The sequence below is a fragment of the Magallana gigas genome, chromosome 3, assembly GCF_963853765.1.
Source record: "Magallana gigas chromosome 3, xbMagGiga1.1, whole genome shotgun sequence".
Lineage (NCBI taxonomy): Eukaryota > Metazoa > Mollusca > Bivalvia > Ostreida > Ostreidae > Magallana > Magallana gigas.
The window spans coordinates 31,079,490-31,105,005 of NC_088855.1; the positions used below are offsets into that span (position 1 = coordinate 31,079,490).

General features: G+C 34.4%; 1 protein-coding gene across 8 annotated transcripts in view; it reads left to right on the plus strand.

Annotated features, from left to right (window-relative positions):
• The first annotated feature begins 1,027 nt into the window (after positions 1-1,027).
• LOC105322328 (echinoderm microtubule-associated protein-like 2) overlaps positions 1,028-25,516 on the plus strand; it is a 32,096-nt gene continuing 7,607 nt past the window's right edge. Inside the window, exons 1-8 of one of the 8 annotated variants that reach the window (XM_066079314.1) lie at positions 1,028-1,181; positions 10,797-11,738; positions 22,303-23,007; positions 23,228-23,411; positions 23,639-23,797; positions 23,943-24,018; positions 24,213-24,380; positions 24,479-24,542. In XM_066079314.1, the coding sequence (XP_065935386.1) occupies positions 1,137-1,181; positions 10,797-11,738; positions 22,303-23,007; positions 23,228-23,411; positions 23,639-23,797; positions 23,943-24,018; positions 24,213-24,380; positions 24,479-24,542 (2,343 nt within the window). In that variant the 5' untranslated portion in view covers positions 1,028-1,136. Of the gene's footprint in view, positions 1,182-4,828; positions 5,259-5,759; positions 5,909-9,916; positions 10,063-10,796; positions 11,739-14,599; positions 16,932-17,404; positions 18,097-20,368; positions 20,634-22,302; positions 23,008-23,227; positions 23,412-23,638; positions 23,798-23,942; positions 24,019-24,212; positions 24,381-24,478; positions 24,543-25,516 lie in introns of those variants that run through there. The other 7 variants (XM_066079313.1, XM_066079315.1, XM_066079312.1 and 4 more) reach the window with 7 other exon arrangements.

Here is a 25,516-nt window from a genome sequence, read left to right on the forward strand (position 1 = left end):
TGATGTTATTACTAGGTCAGGCGCGGATCGAAAATTAATCCTCAGGAGGGATCTCTTTTAAGCATGTTAGTTGTTGCAACAGCAGACAAAAACTAATTTTTGTATAGTCATATTTATTTCTAGAACACATTTTATTCACCAATTAATGAAGATAAAGTTTAAAATCAATAAACCTCTAGATTTTATATTTGACTATAAGAACCTAGATACTGTGAAATAGACTTTATACACGAGGTACGATTTTTACTGCGAAACCGAAAGGGTCAAATAAAACCACGTGGTCTAAAATTTGAATGACAATAACATTCGCAGGGGTGTATTGTCCTTCAAAAGAATTGTGGAAAACCCTATCTAGATAGATTATCTACTATAGATCAAGTAATAATTAAAATCAATTTTATTTCATATTGATTTTCAGGAGGGGGCGGAGTATAGATGATGTCTTTTGAATAGGCTGTGATAGGCGAGTGATTTTCTATTGCCTAATTTGAGGGGTTTGATTAATTTTGCCTTTAATACCGATACATCATATTCAGCGAAAACAAACAATTGGCCTTGTCTTGAATAAAAAGCGCAAATAAATATCGAGTACAGCGAGACAAAACAAATATCAAATTGTAAGCTTGGCAATATAGATGGGCACTCTCTATAACCCGGCAGTGCTACATTGATGGTGCGGTACATCATCAGAGAAGAGATTTAAATGCAGTCAATATATCCCCGATCTGCTGTAAAATCATACCATGAATGTCTATTACCTCTCAGTTTAAAGTTGACATTTTCAGCAGTCACCTTGGCTTTTCACGCAATTACCATGATTAAAATCTACATGTTTACACAAAAAAAAAAATATTAACCAATATAAGCAAAGCAGCCAATGAATTGAAGTCAGAACAGCTTAGCCAAAAATGGGCTCCTCTCGAAAAATAAAATCTTGTCAAATCTATCGATCAGAATTCACTTTGTTTAAACCAAAGCTTTCCCATCAGATTCCCAGCATTGATTCATCCTTGCTATCTATTTAATTAGCAAAGCTGTAAGTAACTGGTTGTAAATTTTGAAAATGTGACGGTGGTTTTATTCTGCATCTCGTCATTAGTGAAACCCAACAAGCGAAGCAGACGACCACGCGAAGCATGATGAAAGTGTCAATGACAGATGCAGGGACTGTTGTTTTTGATGTAAGTAGCAATTGATGATTTTTCAAAGACATTCATTTGAAAAGGATAAAAAAATCAACCACTTTGTATTTCGTTTTATGCAAAATCGCAATACATACAGGTTCCCTGTTGATTAATCAGAGCTGGATGACCATGGCCATTTTTTAGACTAAAATAATATCCTTCAGACGAAGAATTCTGTATTAAGATGGAGTAAAATGTTCAAATTTCAGAACTAGAATCTTTGGTTTTTTAATTTCTTCAGTTATAGTATACGGTCAAATATATCGTATCTAAATTTTAAGCAGATTTGATTGGACAATGATAATGTGTTATCCTTAACCAACCAATTCTCAAATAAAAGACGAAAAAATACTGACAACTAAATGTAGGTGCCATGGGTGTACTGTGTATAAATATACAAAATTTGATATGTGCACGAATTTGTATTTCATCATTGAATTTTTGATGAGTCTCCTTTCAAGAATAATGAAATGGAAATAAGCGATAGGTTGGATATGTGTTACTCTTGAAACATCATTCAAATAAAACACAATAGGTAAAGAAAATTCTCTGTTAATGTTGCATGGATTATCACAAAACACAAAATAAGACTCTTTTGTGAAATCAATAACGATTAGTTGGCATTGACAATTACGGCATTCGATCCTCGTATTGCTTTCAAATGCATTGGAAGAATGTTTTGTCTGATCTATTTCCCGATAATGGTAATTGAAAACAACAATAATTCAGATTATAACCTTGTTTGGTAGCTGCAGAACTGTTTCTTGGGGATAAGTTTTACTTTTCTTTTACTACTTTTCTTCTAAATCTTCTCGGTCTCATTAAATGGTTATCATTATGCAAATTTACTTCCATATATTCAATTGCTGAGAAAATATTTTACAGATATTTTGTCAAAACTTTATTTAACTGATCAATAATAAGGGTCATAATTTGTAAAATGAAGTCCTGGATATTGGGGAGGTGCGGCCGTTTTGTCCTTAATTTTTTTTTATACATGTATATAAAGCCACAGTTCTGCACCACTGGTATTGTAAATCTGTGGAAGAAATTTAAAATAGCAGTCACACGTTTGAAATTTTTGTGGGTATCGAATTTTTTTAATTTTTTTTTTAATAGAATTATGTAAATCTTTGTTTGTGACAATTGCAAGTTTCTTTATTTTCCGCAAAAAGTCCAAAAGTCCAAGAAATAGATAGGACAACCCAAAATTTATTATAAATCTCACATCTATTAAAAAATTGAGTTTGAGAGAGAAGGTTTTCTGTTTCCTTCTTCCATTGGCACCCTTTTATTTCTATGCAGGTTTCGCTTTCTCAAAGTTGGTACATTTAAACTTAATGCCCACTTATATGGTATTGATTTGCGGAGCATCTGTATCACAGCTGTTCTTCAAATCAATGCTTATATATATTAAGTGAAAGATGATGCACGATAATCAATCATCTCTTTATCTCTTAAGAAAATCTAAAAGTTATAAATGATTTAGCTGGGCTTGTTGTCTGGTGCTTTTTATGTTTGTTTTGTCGGTTTTAATAACAATCATTGTCCAGTCTTTTTTTTCATTCAATCCACCCGCTATAAGTTTGTGTCAATAAGCAAAACAAACCACCAAAAATTGCAATGGAATTAAAATTTTTCCCTCGTTTTTCATGTTTCAAACATTTATAGTAATGTTACATCAAATTGTATATAGAGACTTTCCTCTAAAAAAATAAAATAATATCAAATATATGTTGATATAATCAGCATATGATATGAGCGATTTTGATTTGGGGGTGGGGGGGGGGGGTGGTGGGAGAGGGGGGGGGGGCACAGACCAAGTACAATACGATCAGAATAATTTTACACGTGTTCAAAAGAAACGTTATATACATAAAAATTGACAGGCAAACCATGAGCACTTTTAGACGTTTCTGTGATAAACAGAATGGAATTGAGCCACTGCACTTTTAAGCATTCAGTGGACAATCTGGATGGAGATGTTCCAATATTTTTTGCTGTCTTTTCAGAAAAAAAGACGATTGACGTGACTCTTTAGCATAAGCCATTTTACACTTTTTAAAACTTCAACCCTTAGATTACAACTACAATGTTCTATCAGATTTGTTTGTAAATACAAGAAAAAAATGAAACTCTTAGATTACAGCTGCAACGATCTATCTTTATTCGTAAATATTAAAAAAAGAACCTCGACTTTATGACACGCATTCCACCTGATTCATTTTTCTTAATGCATGTAAACGTTTTCAAAAGCTTTTCTTTAAATTGGTACAATGTAAATCCATTGAAAAATATAATGACACCACAAAAAAGCAACAACAAAAAATAAACGATGGATCAGCTGATGGGATGGGTGATTTTTAAATGCAAGAGTCACCTGCACTTATATTGTATATTCCCTACCTTTAAAAAAAAAACTTCAATTAAAGTCAGCGCCTAATAACATCTTTCATAATTTTAATCGTCATATTTACTTGTACATTTTATAGTGTTTTTAGGAAGAAATTGTTTTTGACATTCAATAATTCTTTAATAATACGGCCTTTATGTAAATTGGATAAAAGGAAAAAAAAATAATGTTCCAGGAAAAACTTGCGTTGACAACAATGTTGGATATATGGGGTATTAGCTTGATAACGATTGCATAACATAACGGAAAAAAAAATAATTGCCTATAGTCTGGGTGTTAAGTCTTCAAGATGATAGCTGTTTAGTCATAAAAAATGAAGGAATCACACATTCGTAGAGAATTCATTTACATACCCACGTAATGAAACAATATTGATGCATAAAGTCCCGCTGATTAGGATCATCCATCGGAGGATGTCGATTGAAATTACATAATCACGAGAGAGAGATAAATTTTCCTACGCTACTTCGATCGATCAATAATCATTTTATCACATTTAACAAAGCCAGTACTCGAGAGAATCTAGCAATGCTTTTTACATTTTTCACTCAAACAAACGATTCCTAGTGGCATTTAAAGTAAACTAGGATGTTCAGGGTACCAATGGGTTTTTTATATGAATAAAAACTCACAAAAAGAGAAGTGTTTTAAAAGCACATTAAGCGCCCCGATGCAGGAAGACTTTTTAAATATAGAGAGCTCTCGACATTAATTATAGTCCTCATTTTAATTTTTTCCTCTCGTTCAAACATACGTTGAGATTGGATTTTTATTTTATTTTTCAATCAAGATTGAACCTGCTTTTGATAGATCACAGAACTTGTAGTTGAACGTCGTCTGACAGCGAACCAGTTCAATGATTAGATGTATAGAAAGTTTAAATGTGCGAAGTTACGCTTCTTGGGTCCCCTTTGTAATGGTTTGACATAGAGTCTGCACGTTTTGTATTGCATATTGAGGAAATGTTTATCAATACCTTCGGAAGAATTACTTACATTATAAACAAATTGAATGACAACTTTTTCACTTCAGAATTTAACGATATAAAAACGAGGGTTAGGAAAGGGAAAATTGGGCGAATTCTAATACATGTTTACGCGATAGAGTATGAAATGTTTGATTAGCGTGCATTGTACACGGGGAAAAAGTACGTAATATGCTGGCAATTATATTTGATATTCAGTTAAATTCAATAATTGTTAACTGGTTTTGTAATTTGAAAATTTCATTTCCCCCTTTGGATCACCTGGAAATAACAAGCGGCATAGAAATGACTCCACACAAAATTTTAAGCGTATATCTTTAAGAGTTATGTATTGGAAATTCGTGTGTGATGTTGTGGAATAAACAGTTTATGAATATCTTCAAATTAATATAAAAGGAAATCAAATTTTCAACAACCAAAAAGTTGAAGTATGCCAAGAATCATTTTTCATTTGAAAATTTAAAAAAATGAACATCCTTTGTGGGGTTGTAAGCCGTAATTGCTCTGTAATTTAAGTGTGCGGTTGATATGCTCAACAAGAGAAGAAACACGGAGTGCAAATTTCTTTATTATGTAGAAGTGTCACTATGTGAACATTGGGAAGTATAATATCAAAATGGAATTCACACACGTGAACAGCAAAGACTTGAATTATTTCGTTGGAAACACGCGAAAGGTGAGAGAACGCACCAGATTTATATAATTGTATATGTGTATATATCATGATATATGATGTATTGGGCATAATTCATAGTAAAAACAATGTTTTGTTCCAATTATTCATTTGAAAATTGAACGGATGCTGAATGTTATCAAATATTGTTGAAAGTCGAAATTTGCTGAAAGTCAAGATCTCTCTCTCTCTCTCTCTCTCTCTCTCTCTCTCTCTCTCTCATATAAATCAAATATGAATGAACTAGAAATAGAAGATTCCCTTTCAGAATATATATACGTATTTAGCGGATGAACGGGTCAGATTATCTTTACCTGTATTTCACCGCACCTCAGTACAGATAACTTAAAGTAATATTAAAATAATCTTTATTCAAATACCGAAAACCGCTCAGCTCCGCTATCATATGGAAGATATTTTAAAAATCAATGACAATAACATGACTAGAATGGCATAAACAAGCTCTTCTGAGTCAATATTAAAAGACAAATTGTAAAAGCAGGTCATGTATTAAACACTTAAATAGTTTAATAAAGAAAATATTTCTGAAAGCAAAGCAATGTTGGGGTTTTTCGAAGACCATTCAGTACTGCTTAATAGAAATTCAACTCCGACAAAGCTAGGACATTCAGGACTTAGATGGACACATTTTGGTATGTTTTTATTTAGCTCATCTCATATAGCAAAACCGTAAACATTTGCTGGCAACGCAAAACTATTTAGATGATCAAATTTGGTAAACACTTTCGTCACTTACGTTTTTCCTATCATATTTTTTTTATACCTCTGTAGTTTTTCTCGACAAAAGAACATAGTTTTATTTATGTAATATTTTAGTATTTTTCAGCTTGACAAAATGACCCTATTTGATTGGGTTCAATATTGAAAAAAAAAATGTCTAGAAATTGTCATATCATACAGATTAACGCTGTTAAAATGAACAGAGTATAGTAATTTCTCAAAAACATAAAAAAAAATCGCCATTTTGTACTTTTTCAGCTTTAGGTTGTTCAAGCATTATAGTTATAGCTTGTGTTACACATCAAAATAAATCTAGGTGGAGCAAGCGTGCAAGCAAATATGTTTTAAATTAGTACAAATTCACACTCTTCATCTTTATAATATCATATTTCCTTTATGGCATCGCTCATACAATGGCATTTTAGAAGTTTTAATATTTCAGCAAATTTATCTAGTTAAATTTAAATTGATAAGTTTCATTACACCGCGAATATTCCTTTATTTTCGCAAGTCATTAACTAACTAGTGTTAAATACATAGCCTCGTGTTGCAAACTGCACGTTCGAAGTGCTGAGACAATGAATTTTATAGAATTCCAATTTGATACTGACTTGCGTCACAAAAAATCATTTATCATTGACCTTGAATTAGATATTATCACCCAAGAAATAGATTCTAAACTAGAAATGAACACTACTTCGCACAAAAACGTGACCGGTTTTATTTTCCATTTTCACGGTATCTCCAAACCGTGAGACAAATTTCTCACCTGACTCCTTGTAATTAGCAGCATATTATCTCTTTCAGTATTGCTTTTTTATGTTTTATTGAATTTCCTATTACCAAACAGCATTCATCATTTCCTGCTATTAAAAACTAAAATTTGTCTGTTTCTGCATGCACGTGCAATAGTTTTTGTGTCACGACATAATGAAATACTTTGACGCCAATAAGAATTTAGCATTGAAATTGAACATTCCGATATATATGGTGATTCTAGTAAGATGTGTTCATTGACCAAATATATTGGTTGTACTGTGTTTTTTTTATTTCTCAAAGTGGATTAAGTGAGATGTAACATATTTTGGCACATGATGATCCCAGGCATTCGGCTAAGGATGGGTGACGTATACTTTGTTCTATTCAGATCGTATCTGTTGAAAACATTAGCTAAGAATTAGACTTCATTCAGGCAGGATCATTTAAAAGAACTTGTTCGCATCTATTTGTAAGATTTTATTGACTGAAAGCTTATATTGACAAATTGAATTTTTTTTTGATAACGATAAAACATCTACTTGGAAAAGTGGCCCCCACATGATTTGACAGTGTGATCAAATTCCTGTCATAATTTCGCTTAAAATGATGGTTTAAGTGTCACTGAATAGGTCATATATATATATGTATGTATGTCATGTCGCGTCGTTTGAATTAAGCCTATAAAATGTTAAGGGAGAGATGGCCAGGGTTTGTAAGTAGCACATGTTGATTTTATTTTATTGTTGAATGTTCTATCATTTAACGCAATATTAGCGTAATTTCAAATGCATCCTAATACGAACTTTTTGGGGTTTTTTTAGTAAAAAAACTAACAGCACGATCAACAAAATCTTATTTACCCCTGATACTGATAAATTAAATCTAAATGCCATATGAGACACTTTTTAGTCTACTAATTACCGAACAAGAAAGGCAATGTTCTGAAATCTCTATTTTACGCCAACAAGCGAGTGAGAGTAATTAACAAGTCGGGTTTTTTTTCCTGTGCATCTTTACTGATATATTGTGGACCATCAAACTTAATCAAGCTAACTTTTTAAAATATAAATCTCACTTTCACAAAAGGAATATAAATGTTTAGTGGAAAAGTGAGACTGAGATCAAAAGTGAGCTCGTCTAAGTTTTATGGTCCCTGAGCCAGAACACAGGACTTCCACTCGTTGCTCGATGATTTCTGTTCTGAAGTTCTTATTGGAAACGAATTAGCCCACAGTCATTTTAACGACTGCATAATACTTATATACGTACTATATCTTGCAATTCTGTGTTGTACTTTGTTACTATGGTTTACCAGCTCTGCTAATTACAATAGAGACTCCACTGGACTTGTTATATGGACTAACGCCATCATCGAATCTTGAGACAACGGTCCGTCATAATTCAAGTCAAGAAATTCAGCTCAAACCTCGTTAGCTTGTCGTAATTTGCGTGCATCGTTTGCTTCAAATATGCAGCTATATCGTCATTCTAATGTATCAAATTAATTACATGTAAATCTGCATATATTTTTTTTGTCCTTACGTTATGATTCCCCCATAATTTATTTGTTTGGATTTTGCGTTCATTAACGTTCATCATCCTCGGGAAGCTTGATTCTGAAGCGTATTTATGCAGGTTAACGTAAAGCATTTAAGTGACTCCAATGAAATTGTGTTGTTTTAAAAGGTAAAGGCGTTAGTTCAAATATCATGCCGATTGAAATCTGTGCCGATGTGACAGCACTGCTATCTCTTATACACTCACCCTATAGCATTAAGTAATAACACTAACCTATCACAAAATGCTTGAACAGAGAGTACTTCTTTGTTAATTATTTCTCATGAAAAAACCACTGCAAAGTCATAGAAATCGTTTATATACGTAATTTCATCACAACATAAACTTTGGAAATGTAAGTACATCATGATTGCCAAATTCTTAAACAATCAGTGCAAAGAACGTTTCACGTTTCCAAAAGTAACAATCTTGGTCTTGGAAATGCTGAACATTCTTCTAGTGGGGTCCGCAATAGAAACCACAGTTTTGTTGAGACTTTGTAAACATGCCAGGAGGCACAATTTCTAATACCACAATGACGACATGTCTATAGTTGTAGGCATTCTAAAGTCTAAGTCTTCTCACACAGTTTCCAATTAATTTGGTCATTATCAAATTCTGATAGAATCGATCTACAAGTATACAAGTAATAAGCGAATACCAGTTTTCAAATATGTTTGAAAAAAAATCGAATGTTACTATAACAATGAATACTAAATCTTAAAGTTTGATGTCATCTTTAATTCATCGTAGTTAAAACGAAAACGATGGACGATATCTATTGTATGTGTGTTAACTTACAGAATAGGCAATTCGGATTGCATGGATAACCATTTTTGTAGTACGTAGGTACCTATCACGACGGAGCACTTCAATGGTTTTACATAGACTCGTTTAAATATCCTTTATTTCATTTTTAATATAAACACATTTGCAAAAGAGCATTATGCATTTCTCTATGTAAATATTTATTTCAAAACCTATAATGGAATGCACTTCGACGGACAACTTTTTATTTACATTGAGAGATGCACGTTTCCAATTCGTAAATATTTCTATTTTTTTAAATTAACTTTTACAATTAAATTTCAAAATAATGTTTTTACACAGAAATATGGAAAGGTACTGGTGTTCCATCTGTTTGAGTTTTAAAATCGGTCATCGAATCGAAGTTTTAAAATCCTAAATATACAAAAAAAAAACCACGAGACTCTTTGAACCATCTTTATTTGATTTGATAGTCAAAGATGGAAAAACGAAACAAAAACATCACCAAATCGAAAACACGCAAAATACCGTTCGGTTGATAATGATGTGCGACATTGGCATTTTAATCCTAAGTTTTTATCTCTGCTGGTATTTGTGTATTACATTTAATAATATCACACTCCCGCGATAAATTGATAACTCTGTTTCCAAGAGAAACGGGAACACCGTCAGATGAAATGTTCAAAGCACAAACAACTTTATGTAAATCACTTAAAAGCGTTTGGTATAAGAATTCACCATCACCCCAAAGAGCATTTTGAATTGAAAAGATGCCTATCTAAAAGACAATGGGTAAGTCCTGTCCAATTACGTACCTCTGGGTCCACGTCTCGGAGATGGGCGCCGTGTATTGGGCTGGTTCAACTCTTTGACAACCAGTTTCTCAGTCTTGTTTGTCGTCACTATGCTTCAGTTGCCCGGAATATATCTACCTTTACCATGGAGTTCCCAAATTGTGGCCGGCTCTTTGGTCAATTCCAGAGTAAGTTTAACACCGATTGGCTAATATTTATATGGTTTGACCCATATGGATATTTACTTCTAACAAAGTTCTAGTTAAAATCTAGTTTGCTTATTAATTATAACGCAGCAGTCGTAGCTATTAACTATTTTCCTGGGACTGGGATGGCATTCACATGTAGATGCCCGGATGTAGGTTTTATTGTCATTTGAAATTGCCTGCGTTTGGAAAATTTAAGGTTTTTATGATATAAAACGAGTTTTGGTGTTAAAAAAATCTGATGTTGACACAAAAATAGGTTTTATCACCAAATTAATACAAGACTCAGTCTGATAGAGTTGATAGTAATGAGCGGTAGTCATTGAGATTTTTACCGCTGTCATCAGAATTTATATTGCATCTTAGGACGCTTGGCATTTCTTCCCTAAGGTCGACAGACGTTTATAAGTATTTTATTTGTATTCTGTGCAATTTATTCTTCTTCGGATTATTAAATGCACATTACAAGGGATAAGATATTGACGTCGGACCCACAAACCAGTATCGAATTCAAATTCCCCAAGTTTCATCGCTAGCAACACAACACAAAATAGTAATTCCCCGCGAATCCTCATTTCATTGTCCAATTCCATAGAATAATATAATGTTTGGCGTATCGGTAAGGGGGTAATTAATTATAGGATTTTCTATCATATCATCAACGTTGACGTTACTTAACTGTTGTGTTAATAGGCGAATAACACTCTAAATTGCAGGTAGCGGGAATAACGGAAATGTACCAAAAGAAAGATCCGTCCCCGCAACAGAATAGGGAACGCTACAGAAACAGTCTCAGAGAATCCCAGGACAACTTGAGGCGAAGGCGTTCCAAGGAAATCAGAAGCAGACGAGAACTTGAACTAGAGGAAGATTTGGTGAAAACTGGTAGTGAGGATGAAAATGACATCCGCAAACAGAAACCGTACAGACGACGTAAACTTGATCGCAATCAAGAGCAGAAGACATATTCCAAACTGAATAAAGAGAGACGAGAGTGGAAAAATCAAAAGACTAGAAAAGAGGAAATGCTCAGATTTAACGATAGACAGAGGAAAAGACCGTTAGGTCAAGAGAAACAATTTAAACAATATGGAAACATAAGAAGCGTGCCAAATCTTAAAGTGACGTACTTAGGGTCTCAACCAAGGATGTCTGATGGGTCGGGTGCTGTTCCATTACGAATACCGAAAATGGTCCCCCAAGAAGACAACCTTCCATATAAAGCATCGGTGACAAGAAAACCTCCAACCACACACGATCTGGAGAAGCTAATGGACTCTTATCGAGAAAGACACCCTCAAACTCAATTATCAAATTCCGTTTCGAACTCCGACATAAGTGTCGCAGACGACCCAAGAGCTAAAGCACGAAATAAACGGGCTTCCATTCTAAATCGTGCCGAACGTCTGCTGCACAGTCGGAGGATGAAGGAGGAGTACTCTAGCGGGGACGACGGAGACACAGAGAAGAGCGACCGGAGTAACCCCGTGTACAGGCGGCGCGTGGACTACCCGTCCAGTGACGAGGATAAGTACGTCATGGTCAAGACCACGGTATCCCCGACCGACTCCGACTTCTTCACGGATCTAGACGTTGCACTTCCGCCGATACCTCAATTCGACACGCCTTCCGGCAAATCCCTGCCTTCCATGACAAAGGTATGTTTATATAAAACTTATAAATAGAATTTCTGTGACACTAAGATTTAGCAAAACCGTTTGAATTGTTTTATGTCTTGTCTATATACTGTAAGTTGTTTTAATTCCACGGTGTTAAAATTTCACGATTTCTGAAAGAATACCAATTGCGATGGTTTTAATTTCACGCTCCAAGAAAACCAGTTGATCAAAAGTATAAGCATTAAAACGTCTTGAAAACTTAAGTTCGTATTTACGATGGGTTTAAATTTGCGGGAAATGACAAATCGGGAACATAGTGAAATTAAAACCATCGTGATTATTTGCCAATCTTCAGTATACGAATGCCATAAAATTTAGTACAATCAAAGAACATTGGTATTTTATAGTCGTATGTGATTTTCATATGGAAAATTAAGCGTTGTGTAGTATTTACAGTTAAAGCCTCCTCCCCTCCAAAAAACCCCCAAAAACATAAAACACAAAACACACACACATACACACAAAAGCCAAACAAACCCCCCCCCCCCCCCAAAAAAAAAACCAACATACACGTTTCTTTGGGAAAAAAGAGATAAATACGACAATATAATGTATAAATACTAAACCCAGTTTTTAGATCTTTTGACTTAGATTATTATTTTTTTACTTAATTACTGAAATTACTTTTTCCACCGAATTTTAGACTCATACATTTACATGCAAAGCACAAATGGTCATCTGGTAGAGTTCAGTCATGGAGGCAAGTTTACAAGGTGACCGAGCAGTTAATGGTCAGGGATCAACATCACTCATAATTACTCGGCAGATTCGTACCTGGAACCCGATTTTGCCAAGTGGATCTGTAATCTATCTTAGGTGTCGTTGAACCCGATAATAAAAACTGCAATGTGCGCATGTCAAAAAAATGTTATGCCTCTATAAATAAACCAAAAAATTTAATTCTTCAATTAAAAAAACAAGCCAACTCTACTTATGTACATGTACTTCTTCAGCCGCACTTCACACCCGTTAAATTGCAAAAAACACCCGGTTGCAACCGTGAAATGCATGCACTTCAGCTGCAATCAAAGTTTAATATCATTTATTTGTTAACAACTAAAGTGTGATTTAAAACACGATTTGTTTAATTATACCTCATATTATGTAATATATGACGCTCTCTATGTAAACACCGGAGGATGTCGCAGGTCCCTGCCATACCAATAAGTGTTTTCAAAATAATTGCCATTTCACTCCTACCCTGGTTTTATTGCCTTCCGTTGAATTTTATCTTTTATGTATAAATAAAACGACTTGATTAAAAATCATATTTGAAAAACGAAATGACATATGTAAACAGTTTTCGTCTTTATGATGTTTAAATTATGTTTAGAAATAAAGTTATTAATTTCGAACAAAAGTACGTCATTGGTTTATACACTTATATATCAGTAAAATTCAAGAGACACAATGAAAATGGTGGTCTGAGGTGAGAAATTATTTAGATCTAAAGTCACCAATAAGTGTGAACCAATTTTTAACGACAACAAAAAAACCCACAATAATTAATTTTAATCTCGATATAATAAAACCGTTTGTGAAGTGGAACAGCAAACTCACGATTTAAACCAATGAAAACACACACAAGTCCTCGTTACATACAGTCAAAGACTTCCTTAATTTAGAATAAGTCTATGACATCAATATCTTGCATGTTAACATATTCAGTTAACATATGTTCACATAAATAAGTCCCATGTCAGCATAGATAAGTCGCATGTTGTCACATACATGTAATTACGTTGCATCTTGCATTTATGATGTCAGATACGGGTGTAAGTAAGTGATTCTATCAAAATCAGGTAATATTCGTAAGATTTGTAACTTGCATGTAGATATAATTATCTTGGATGTTGGCATAATTGTTTTGCATGCTGACATAATTTATCTTGCATGTAGGGGGCAGAAATTTGCCACCATGATGCAACTCATACGTTAATTGATACGAAATACAGTTAAAGATAGGCCAGATAATTTATTCTAGATCAAAAAGATCGTATGCAAGATACAAGTTTTTATCGTGAAAATTCAACGATCCTACTCTTTTAAAGATAAAAAATGTGTAGTTATGAAACTGTATTTGTACTTAAATTCCAAAGCCTTGTATTTTGCAAGGAGGACAGAGATTTTTCTTTAAGCAACAATGAAAGATTAATGAATATAAATTTCACTCAGCAGAGGCCAGCAAGTGACTTTGCCTGCATTGTATAACATATTTTCAATGTTGATTGTTGTCCCATGACCAATTTGACAGTGGAAATTGAAAATAGTCTTTCTAAATGAAGTAGTTTTCATATTTCTTTATGATTAACGGTAGATGTTAATTTCAATAGTAAGTGCTGAGGACACAGCATATTTTTCTACCCCTGGAAAAGAAAGACAACTTTTACGTCCCTATTCATGATAAGATATAATAAGCAGCAACTAAATAAAACGTATGAAAACTGACGGAGTAATTTTCAAAACACTTCATTTATGTTATATAAAATGATAAAGATGTGATGCAGCGAGACAAGATCGCCCTCTCAGTCTGTAAGAGCGTCTGCGACATTTTGTATCTGTCAATCGGTTCAGTACTCTAAAGGATTTTCTTAGTTTTTGGGGGTAGATTCTCTATGTAATCTATCGCTGCGGAAGTGGTATTGACCAGAGCATTTATTACATTAACGAATCTTGAATTTTCGACATAAAAGAGTTGATTAGTCTGAGTCCGCAAATACATGGTTTTTCTTGAGTTCTGGTTACTTAAAAAAACAGCTAAAAATTTATGAGTGTACATCCCAAAGACTTTCCCTTCAGAAAAGATGTAACAACTGACACTTAATAAGCAAGACATTATCCCGTCACTCTCGTTCTTTCTATTTATGTGCGCTTTAACGATGTGACTTTTCGTCAAAGCAGAAAGGGTAAACAAACCTTTTGTGTGAAACAGGAGAGTAAGTTCATTGGACATTTAAATGTTTTGTGAAATCATTATCGCGGGAAAGTACGAAACCGGAAATAAGACAAATCAAATGACAATTGTAAGAATGTCGGTCAAAACTCGGAAAAGGCAAATCTTAAATCTAAAGAGATTTTCCAAACACAGGGCAAACATAGGTATGACAACCAGGCGTAAAAAAGAGTGGTGGGTCAATTTTTGGATAGTCCATTTACGTTATTGTCTGAATACAAGTGATTGCTTTGGATAAATTAAGGATTCCAAATGAGGTCGTGGTAAATCTATTTCCTTATACTCTCTTGGGACTTCAATTGCAATCAAGGAAAATGACCGATAAAGAGAAATCCTTGATTAATAGCAAGGACAACGAGGATCGAGAAGACAATGTTATAATTCCTAACATTGTCGTCTCTAGTTATTTAGAATCTGGGGAAAATTTAACCGGTGGAAGTGGAAATGTATCAATAGAAAAGGACAATGTTACAGAGACTAGTGATTTAAAAACATCCAAATCTGTTCTCCACGACAAATCAGAATTAAAGAGGGTGAAGCTCAGCAGGGCCAATAGAGCGAAAAAGGAATCCAAGTCGAAATCGTCGGTACAGAGTTGGCAGAAAACGTTCGTTAAGAAACAAAGCGAGAGACAAATAAAGAAAGACAAAGTGTTAAGTCGTCTCATTAAAACCTCCGTGGAAGCAAACAATTCACCAAAAAAGTCAGCAATCCCGAAGAAAACACCTAATTTGGAATCCAAGACCAAAACACCGAATTTGGAACCCAAGACAAAAACAAATAGCCAGGCGTCGCAAAAACCAAGTGAAACAGTTCCTCCAAGGATAAAGACAGATTTTAATGACGTGAAAAAAGAGCATGTGGAAAGTTGGAAAGACGGTAAAAAAGAGAAAATTGAAAAAATTAAGGAAGAATCTCCAAAACGAATAAAGGGAGTTCAAGATAAACCTGATGAAAATCGGGAAAAGGATGTGAAACTGAAAAAAGATGGTGATAAAAAAGAAAAAGAAGACCCCATTAAAGCTAAACTGGCTGAAATTTTAAAGAAACAAAAAGAAAAAATGGAGGTTAGAAATGCACCAAGAAAGAGGCATCTTAAAGTGCCCCGGGGAAAAGTAATAAGCAAAAAAAGCACCGAGACAACCATGGAAACAAAAAGGTTGCAAAAGAATGAGGATTCTACAGAAATTAGAGAGGAGCATGTGTCGTCACACGACTCTTTCAAAAAACGCCAGCAGTATGGCGATGATTTGAGAAAACGAATCCGAAAGAAATCAAACCTTGACGAAAGTAACACACGCGTGGTATTTAATCAGACTTTTGGAAGAAGAAAAGAAAGTGTAAACAACATTCAAACTCTTGTCAAAGAAGAGAAAAAAGCAAAGCGGCAAGTGTCCTTTTCTAGTTCGGGTTTGCCTAAATATTCAAGCTCCTTGGCTCACTTTGATAAAGATAACTCTTTTGCTCGTTTCCATGAATCTTCAAATGTGATTTCTATGAAATCAGGGAAAGTTGGAGAAAAGTTATCAGCCGTTGTAAAACCAATGCCTTCGAGGAATGCTACCACTAGTCAATCTGCTGGTATAGAGAATCAAAGACCCCGTGTGATTCGAAGTCCAACTTTCACAAAAGAAGCACCGGAGGTTTTACAGTTTACCAGAAATCGGCATACCGGCATTCAACGTCATTTAGGCAAAGATGATTACAGACAAAATGCAAGACTTCTTGATTCCAAATTGAAATACAAACCACATATTCATAGGCGATCCGATACAAACGAATCAGTGCATTTGTACACAGAAGTTAACGTTCCTGTTAAAAGAGAGTATCAGAGGAACTTTGATTCATTTGTGCTTTTGGACAAGAATTTTGAAGATGCTGAAAACATTGGAGAAAATTCGACGCCCGAACAAACAATTTATAAAACTCAGCGTCGCTGGACTCAAAATACAATAGAAACAAAATCTGTGCCTGAAATATCTAGTCGCAAATCTAGTCGCAAACTCTCACTTAAAAGTGAGACCAATTCAAAATATTCGACAACTCCGATGTTGGAGATTGTGTTTCAACCGGACAAGGGAGATGTTTACGTGTCGGAATCCAAAGAACAAACAAAGGTGTACATCAAGTCGGGAAAAGTTTCAGCTTTTCTACATCGGAGTCCTTCGGCAAAAACTGACGTCCCTAGCGGGGAAAAGGATATAGTGCGAAGGAGCAAGGTATTTCTTAAAGTAGTTACACTCAAAACAGATATAAATTTTGGAGAAAAAAAATATAGTCAATTTAGGAAAAAATGGAAGATAATTTTCTCGAATTTAACTTAAAATGTATCTCGATTAAAATTTCGTCCTCGTAATGTTAAATTTTGTAGTTTTAAAACCAGATCCCATATCTGCTTTGATGTAATATCTACGAATAAAACTTTTTGGTCAATGATGACCAGCCGTGCGCTGTTTATGTACATTTAGTACCACCGCCCCAAAAGATTTGCCGGTTCAAACGCCAAGGTGATTCATACATGTACCTATATATCAATCACAGAAACCGCGGCTAGCTCACCTGTGTAATATCTTTGATCCCCAAAGACTCCAAAAGCCAATGAAAACACTGACGTTGGGTAACTTAACTCATTCATTATTAAAACAATTCCCGTCTTAATTGTACGATATCTAATAAAACATTGGAAAAGAAGCATTGGTGGAGAAAAGAAACATGCAAAGGATAGACATAGGTTAAGACGCAAAGCTCAACAAATGCAATGCAATTTCGCCATTCGTGTGCGTTTTCTAAGGACAACAACTATTTTATTCACCTGTGTCTAATCAGGTTGATAGTGATGAAAAAACGATACACATGTATTTAAACAAGTAAGTTTTAAAGTTCCTTCTTTCATCCACGATGGACACACCCATGCCGCAGGCAAAGTTCGAAAGTCGACGAAATAGTCGTCGAATGTCAAGGAAACCTTCCTCAAAAGACTGGACGTCTATACCAAGTAATAGTCGAAGATACAGTCTAGCAGACAAATCTTTGATGAATGAAGAAGAAAACCTTGACACCCAAAGGGAACAAAACAACATACCAACTAGGCGTTCCTCTAGGGCCTTGATTCATTCGAACTCCTCTAGAAACATAGATTTCAGGAGATTCACGATGGATAACGAGGATGTCAGCAGCAAAACCCGAAAAATAAAACGAGGAGGTAGCATCAGGCCAAGTGACATATCCGACATTTCTATTGCAGAGGAAGTGATACCCGAGAATGGAGAGCAACATACGTTTCTTAAACGTGATTCTTTAGAAGACAATTTTACAACAAATGGATCCGTGTTACATTCGGCTTCAACCCATTCACACAACGAAAGCGAAATGACGCTAGGCGACGTGAGTTTTCAATATGCTTTTGGCATTTAGAAACACGATTTTTTTTAATGAATGAAAATAATGATATTCATGTTTAGAGTAACATCTTCATAATGTTTGCGGGGTACAAAAATTCTCACATTTTGGATTTCTTGCAACATAATTCACGTCGCTCCTTTTACAGTTATTTTTCTTTGAGAAGTATAAAAACACGGGGAGGTGTTTTATAAAAATTCTTGTTTAATTGTTTTACAATTAATCAATTCAGATATTAAACTTACATCGTACTCTGTAATAGATAGATAGTTCATTTACCACAATATATATTAACCAATACAACCTTGTATTCTACCGCCTACTACACTGTATTTCTATTAGCATCTTCCAAGAAGATGTGGTTGTCATGGCTATTGTTTACTGGTGTTTTTACTAGGGGGAACAATAAATTAGCAATAACTTATATGTATTGTGTACTTTCCAAACATACAATAAAATTCCATAGGCTTAGCTTCAACAAGAAGTGTCTTGCTTAGATGAGTTTTAACCTACATCTCTATCACATCATATCCTGTTTCTGAATTTATCACCCGTAAAATTAAAGAGATTTTACAGCCTCTGTTATATGAGATAATCCAGAATATTGATTACGAAATTGTCTTAATTAGGCATGCATGAATGGTATAGATCTGTAAGCTGCAGTATCCAGGATGGTTTTGCTGAAAATCAATATTTTTAAAACAGTTTTCTACCAATTGATCTTGTGAAAAAGAAATAAAACCTAAAGGAAAATTACGACAAATTCATTAGTTTCAGAGAAGGTCTTAAGACAGTTAAATTTTTTAATGTAATTTTCTGATTCATCTTAATCAAATATAGACAATTATATGAAAGAAACCCGATATTGTTGAATGATTTTACTTTGTAAATTTTTGAACAAAAATAGAATTAATGAAATGTTTTTGACAACTAGGCGTTGTGTGCCTTATATTTATTTATGATGTGCCTGAGGATGTAATGGGAAATTCCGCATCAGATCTACCTTAAATTTCTTTATATGATTTTCAAGCTACATGTACATATATACTAATGTTTGGTCAGGAGAAATTCTGTCTTCGTTAATTTTAGGTTTAAAATTCAAATTGTATCTTACATTTTTAAAGATTTCTTTTTTTTTCAAGGAGATCAATATAGTCTAAAAGTGACTACGATACGAACATCTAGCCCCATTAATTACGGAGGCCGGATGGTCAACATCTGCCTTTAACTTATAAATTTGATATTTTTGCCCATAAACTATCAATAAGAAAAGACAACTCAGATGTTTTGGGTCTAAGATTTGACCGTTTTTCTATAATACTAGTATCTTCTTTTCGAGGAGATAAATATAGTCTAAAACACTGGTTGGGACTATCCAGCCTTCTTAAATTCAAAGAACGACAACTCAGATGTTTTGGGTTTAAGATTTGACCAGTTTTTACTACATCTTCTTTTCAAGGAGATAAATATAGTCTAAAACACTCGTCATGACCATTCAGCCTTCCCAAACTCAAAGAACACACAAACACTGGTTCACGCGTATAATCTATATTTCTCGCTTTAATACGCTGCTGAACTTTGACGAACAAAAACTTAAATAAAAGACTAAGTCATGCAAGTTGATGTATTATTAACAAAGTAAAGATATAGCAACGAGGCCGATTTTCCCAAAGTTGCATCCAGACTCTTTCTTGGTGAAGTGCGGTCAATAAGCCGAGTCAAATCTAAAGCCCTTGCATTATTAATCTTGATATTATTGTGATGTGGCATTCCTACTTGAGTATAAGGATATAAAAGTAATATTAATCTCAGCTCTAGCTGCACAAACATGGCAACTAAACGCGTGAAGAAACCTCTCGCCAAAACAATGAAGGGAAGTGATAAAAGTACCAAGACTTCCCGTGTTGGAACCACAACAAAGGTACATTTATTTAGTGATTGGCTTAAGAAGAAGTATGGTATTGAATACGACTTCGAATATACTATATTATTAAAAATTAATAATTTTATTTTCCCCAAAACTTTAAGTATTTGATGTTGAACGGTTGACGTAATGCTTCACACCATTTGGCGAATACAAATTTTATTACACGATCCTTTGTAAAATCGAAAGCATTGTTGAACTAGCAAATTTAAGCATTACAATATTAATATTTCGTGATATATTTATTGTTCTAATATGGTTGCTAAGGAAGTGTTGATGACAAAGAGCGCAGTTCCATTGCGCTCGTATTTCGCGGCCTTTAAAATGATGTTGCTTCATGCAGCAAGGCTGGCACGATCTAACCTGCTTCAGTTTATTTCGCATCATTAGTGTGCAATGGTTAAACATGTTTAAGGGGAGGACTACTGTAAGATTGAAGAAGGGTGAACGGAGGCTTCTCACTGCTTCTCTTGTTGAATGGCAGGATGATAATATACACGAAAAAGAGGAAAAAGTGAGTAGGCCAATTAAGGGACCTTTTCACTATTATCGCCATTACCATGAATGTGGAAATTTCGCGGTGACACGATTATCTGGGGTATGTTTGGTAACTGATGTTTTCTTAATAGGGGCAGTTATCTCATTTGGGAGAAAAATTGCTCTATCACCGGAGTTTTAAAAATAAGACACATACGTGTTTTTAAATGAATTTTGATATTCTTATGAATTTGTGATGCCCTAAAGTATAAAAAATGGAGCTAATAGGGAATAAGATTTTCAAATGAATATATACATAGATTGCAATGTTTCACGATGTAGTTTTATGTATGTTTATATGTACCTTGTCTGGTACGAGCAAATCTACTTGTCATTCTACAAAAATATTAGTACTTTGAAGAATTCCTATAATAAGTTATAATTATGCATAACATCAATTATTAATAACAGCCGCAAGATCACAACATATTATTGTTTGTTTAGTTGAGACTCGCGTAGAAGTAAGGTACGTTAATAAAAATCTTGAGCTCCATGACGCTGAATTTGACCGTTAAGAAGTCTACGAGATAACTTTTGATATTATTTGTCGTATACATCCTAACACACATAAGTTTAATTTGATGATTTCTATGGAATTTAATATATAATGTAACAGAGAGTAAAATAATTTTACAGAGTTTGTGAGTGAAGTTAATCTAGTAAGATTTAAATAAAAGTTTGGACCAACGACATGTATTTATTACTTAAACAGTAGATACATGTGTAAGGTTTTACATGTCTGCTGTACTCAAAGAACAAAATGAACCTGGATACTATTTTCTGTTTTAGGGTTTGGATACATTTTTTCATACTATTAATATTGTTTCTTTTTATATAAAAAGATGTATCATAGACTTGTATACAAATGTTTTGTGAACGATTTCAACACTGTTATTATAAATATTAAAACACCCCCCCCCCCCCTTCAAAAAAACCCACAAACATTTTGATAATGGTTTCACCTGTATAAAAATGATCCTATATTATCTATCTTCTATCCCAACAGTGTCACGACCGAATACCTAAAACATTATAGATTTTGGTGGATATCTGGCATGATATCGATGATCGTTGTTATGGATATCACTTTTTTGCATACAGTAATGTGACAAATTGCGCATGGTGTCATATTAACATTAATGAGTGAAACGATGTCTTCATTTTCAAAGAGTGGGACCCTTTTTTTCAGAAAATCAATATATTTAATTACTTCTCATTTTTGCCTATAAAGAGACATAAATGAAAATAAAAAAGGCAGTTCTTTTTTGTCACGGTTTATAAAAATATGAATTCTTAATGATTTGTAATCCTTGTTGTGTAGAATCGTAGTAATTAACTTGGCGCTTTCATCGTATTTAACCCCGTAATTATCAATATAATTTTCCCTTTTTCGAACGATTGTGTCTGCAATTTTAATTAATTTTCCTGTAACCCACATTTGACTTAATTACATTAAAGTTAAGTTTTTTGTGCATTTACCAAATCAACCATTAAAAATAAAAACCATCCTTCATCTGTCAACTATTGCGTGAGTGATAGTAAATTACATTTCAAGAAACATTTAGGTAAGATTAAAAGAATATAAGTAATTCCCAATGCCTGACAGAAGCCTTTATCCACCAGCTTACAGCTTGATCGCTTTACATTATGCATGTAAAACGACCAAAAAAGGGTTTAACCAAATGTAGCGACTTTAATTGTTAACATGTTAACTTTGCTTTCCATTGCAGAGTGAAATTCCCGTCTATAGTGACGATGAATACGAGGTGTATCCGGCTCAGCGCCCCCATACGGATACATACAGGGAATATCCACCATTTGTGATGGGGAGGTATGAACAGTCGAACATGAATTCCGAAATCAACGACAAAGCCGTGGTTCATAGGACGACAGATAGAAGAGGGAAGAGAGTGTCTTTCTTCAGAAACGGCGATAAAGATTTCAAAGGAGTAAACGTGTGCATAAATCCCAAACAGTTCCTCAATTTCGAGGCACTCCTGGTGTATCTGAACGACCGAATCGAAACTTCTTCGGGCGTTCGGTACGTATTCTCGCTACCCGACGGGAAAGAAATCAAAAGTGTGACGGCGTTTCAACAAGGACGTTCTTATTTGGTGTCTTCTGTGAAGAAACCGGCACTCGATGTTCCTTACGGCCAATCTAGGGAGAATTTCTGGAACAATAAAAAACCTTCGGCGGGACGTGTTCGAAAAGAAGAGCTAGAACTGTTCAAAAGGACAGAGTCGCCGAAAAACAACCCCAAAAACAAACCCAGAGTGATAACAGTCATAAACAATGAATATAGGGATCGCAGGGAAAAGTTCTACATCAATCCAAGCACGAGGCATAATTTTGAGGATCTGTTGCTTACAATGGGAGACATGACCAATATCGACATACATGCTTTATTCACTGAGAAACAACCGCATAGAAAAGTTAGTACTAGTATACCAATTTTTTTTTTTTTAAATGACAAGTTTTATTTATAGTGTCATGTTGTAAATTATTTATATACCGGGTGGCAGTAAATACAAAATTTACAACATAACAATAGTATGAAAAAATTTAATTTCTATTTTGCTTTTTGGGTATTAAAAGAAATTCAGTTTGAATGTTCTTGCTGCGGACTAAAATATTCTTTTTAACCAAATGTAGGTTGAAAGTTTTAGCCAGTTGTTCAACGAATTTAAAAATCAGGACAATTTCATTGCTTGTGGACCGGAACTTGTACCTCTTAAGCCGGAAAATGTCAAGCGCCCAGCTCCCAGTAGCAATTCCGGAAGTGATTCGATGAGTGTGGCGAGCAGGATGAAAAAATTCCATAAAACAAACGACGGAGGTATGAATTCACACCAAAAAATAAACAATGCAAGAATCACATATATATATTCATACTTTCAAGAGTTTAAAGAATGTAAAGAAACCTTTTGCATTTTCGTTAGTGAAATTGTATTCATAGTTACTCAATCAGTCTAAACTAGTCTAATGTTCTGCGGGTTTTTTTAAAATGATTTTGATAAGAGTTTGAAGAGTTTGAGATTTCCCCAAACTTTTTATTATCTACAGATCTTGATGAGATCAACGAGTACGAGATGCAACGCTCCCCGTCCCCACAGGAACACCTTCTGAACGGGGTCCCCGTCAACGGGTACCACGAGCCCCTGTCCTCCAGGCACTACCCTGAAGACGACAGCGTCAAGTTCAATATTCGTGGTAAAGTCAGAGGTAAGTAATTAATGCAAGACGGAAACTTTTAAACGGTGAAAACAGATAAATTGCTTCTATAATCAATACTTATGACGAGGTTTATGAATAAGGTATTAGAAGAAATAGTATAATAGTTCCATTATTTTTTTTCTTTCTGTTATAGAATATTTCCCGCCATCAATCACATACCCAGACGATGACGGTCAGCGTCCAGACAAGAAACTGAAACTAGAATGGATGTATCCTTTTTATTGAAATTTCCATAGAAATAATTACTAATATGCAGTTAAATGTGGCTTCGAAATTTTTCCTCATAAAAAAAATATATAGGGAATTTGATTCATTTCAAAAAAAAATTCTCAAAATGTTCTACAACCCAAGTTGCGTTTCATGACCAATACAGTTTGACTTTTGACCTTGACCTTTCCATCAGTTACGGTTTCCATGCACGCGAAGGTTGTAAAAACCTTGTAGTTTTCAAGACGGGCGAACTCCTGTACTATGTGGCGGCCGTGGCGGTGTTCTTCAGAAGAATCGAGGAGAGAGGTGAAGGTCGCGACACACAGCGGCATTACCTGGGACACACGGAGGACATTTCTTGGTAAGAATAAAATATGAAGCTACAGGAAAATGTGAATTCTTAATTTTAATGGCTAGGACTTTTACTCAAAATTTATTTCTATTTTCCGTTCTTTGTAGTCTCACGCTTCACCCAACGGAAAACTGGGTGGCCTCTGGACAGGTCTCGGGCAAAGAAAACCCTGTAAGTATATACATTTATTCTTCGTAACGGGTTCTGATAATGACGTCACTATCAAGAATTGAACTGGAAAGCATGTGTTGTTAAAGAAAAATTGATATATATGAAATAAAATTAGTACATTTATTTCTGGTTCAGGGTTTCTGCCAATTAGTGTGATATCTAAAAGTGTTTGTCGGCTGATGAATGAAAAATTTATTAAAATGGCTTTGATTGAAAATGTCACTGACGCCTCACTCATAATTTTTTTACTTTACGGTCTGGCGTTGCACTAATATTGCATATAGGTTGGCTAATTTTATTAAAATCACGGGTCCGAAGGATAAGCACCGGTGTTCTGATCATGACCCCCGTTGAATTTTTCACAAGGATAACTTACACAGCGTGGGACGATTCATTTACCAAATTGCCAGTATATAACACACCACTGGACATAGAAAATGTTGATCCCTCACAAATTCCCCATAGTGCAATTAATCAACGGGGTCGAAGCTTTCATCTTGAGTCGAAATTTACTTTTATTGCATAAGCAAGGAATATTTTATATTCATAATTATGCGCACATTATATATAATTCTGGAATCAATAGTTAAATGTGAAATCGATGGAGTTTAATGAGTTTGGTTCAAATAGACAAGATTCAGGTAATTGGTAACACTTGAAAGATTTTCTAAATACATGTAACAGCTTAATTGTGATTGCTTGACATTAGTATTCTTTGCTGATTGCTGTGTTTCCTAAGAATTTCAATACATGTATATCATATCATATCATATCATATCATATCATATCATATCATATCATATCAGCATATTGTGATATAATAAAACCATCAACCCATCTCTCTCTCTCTCTCTCTCTCTCTCTCTCTCTCTTAAAAATCAAAATAAACTTGTTCAGCTTTGTAATAAAATATATATATATACAGGTAAAAAAAGACCTAAATTTTTTTGCCTGCGTGGCATTTTTTTTTCATA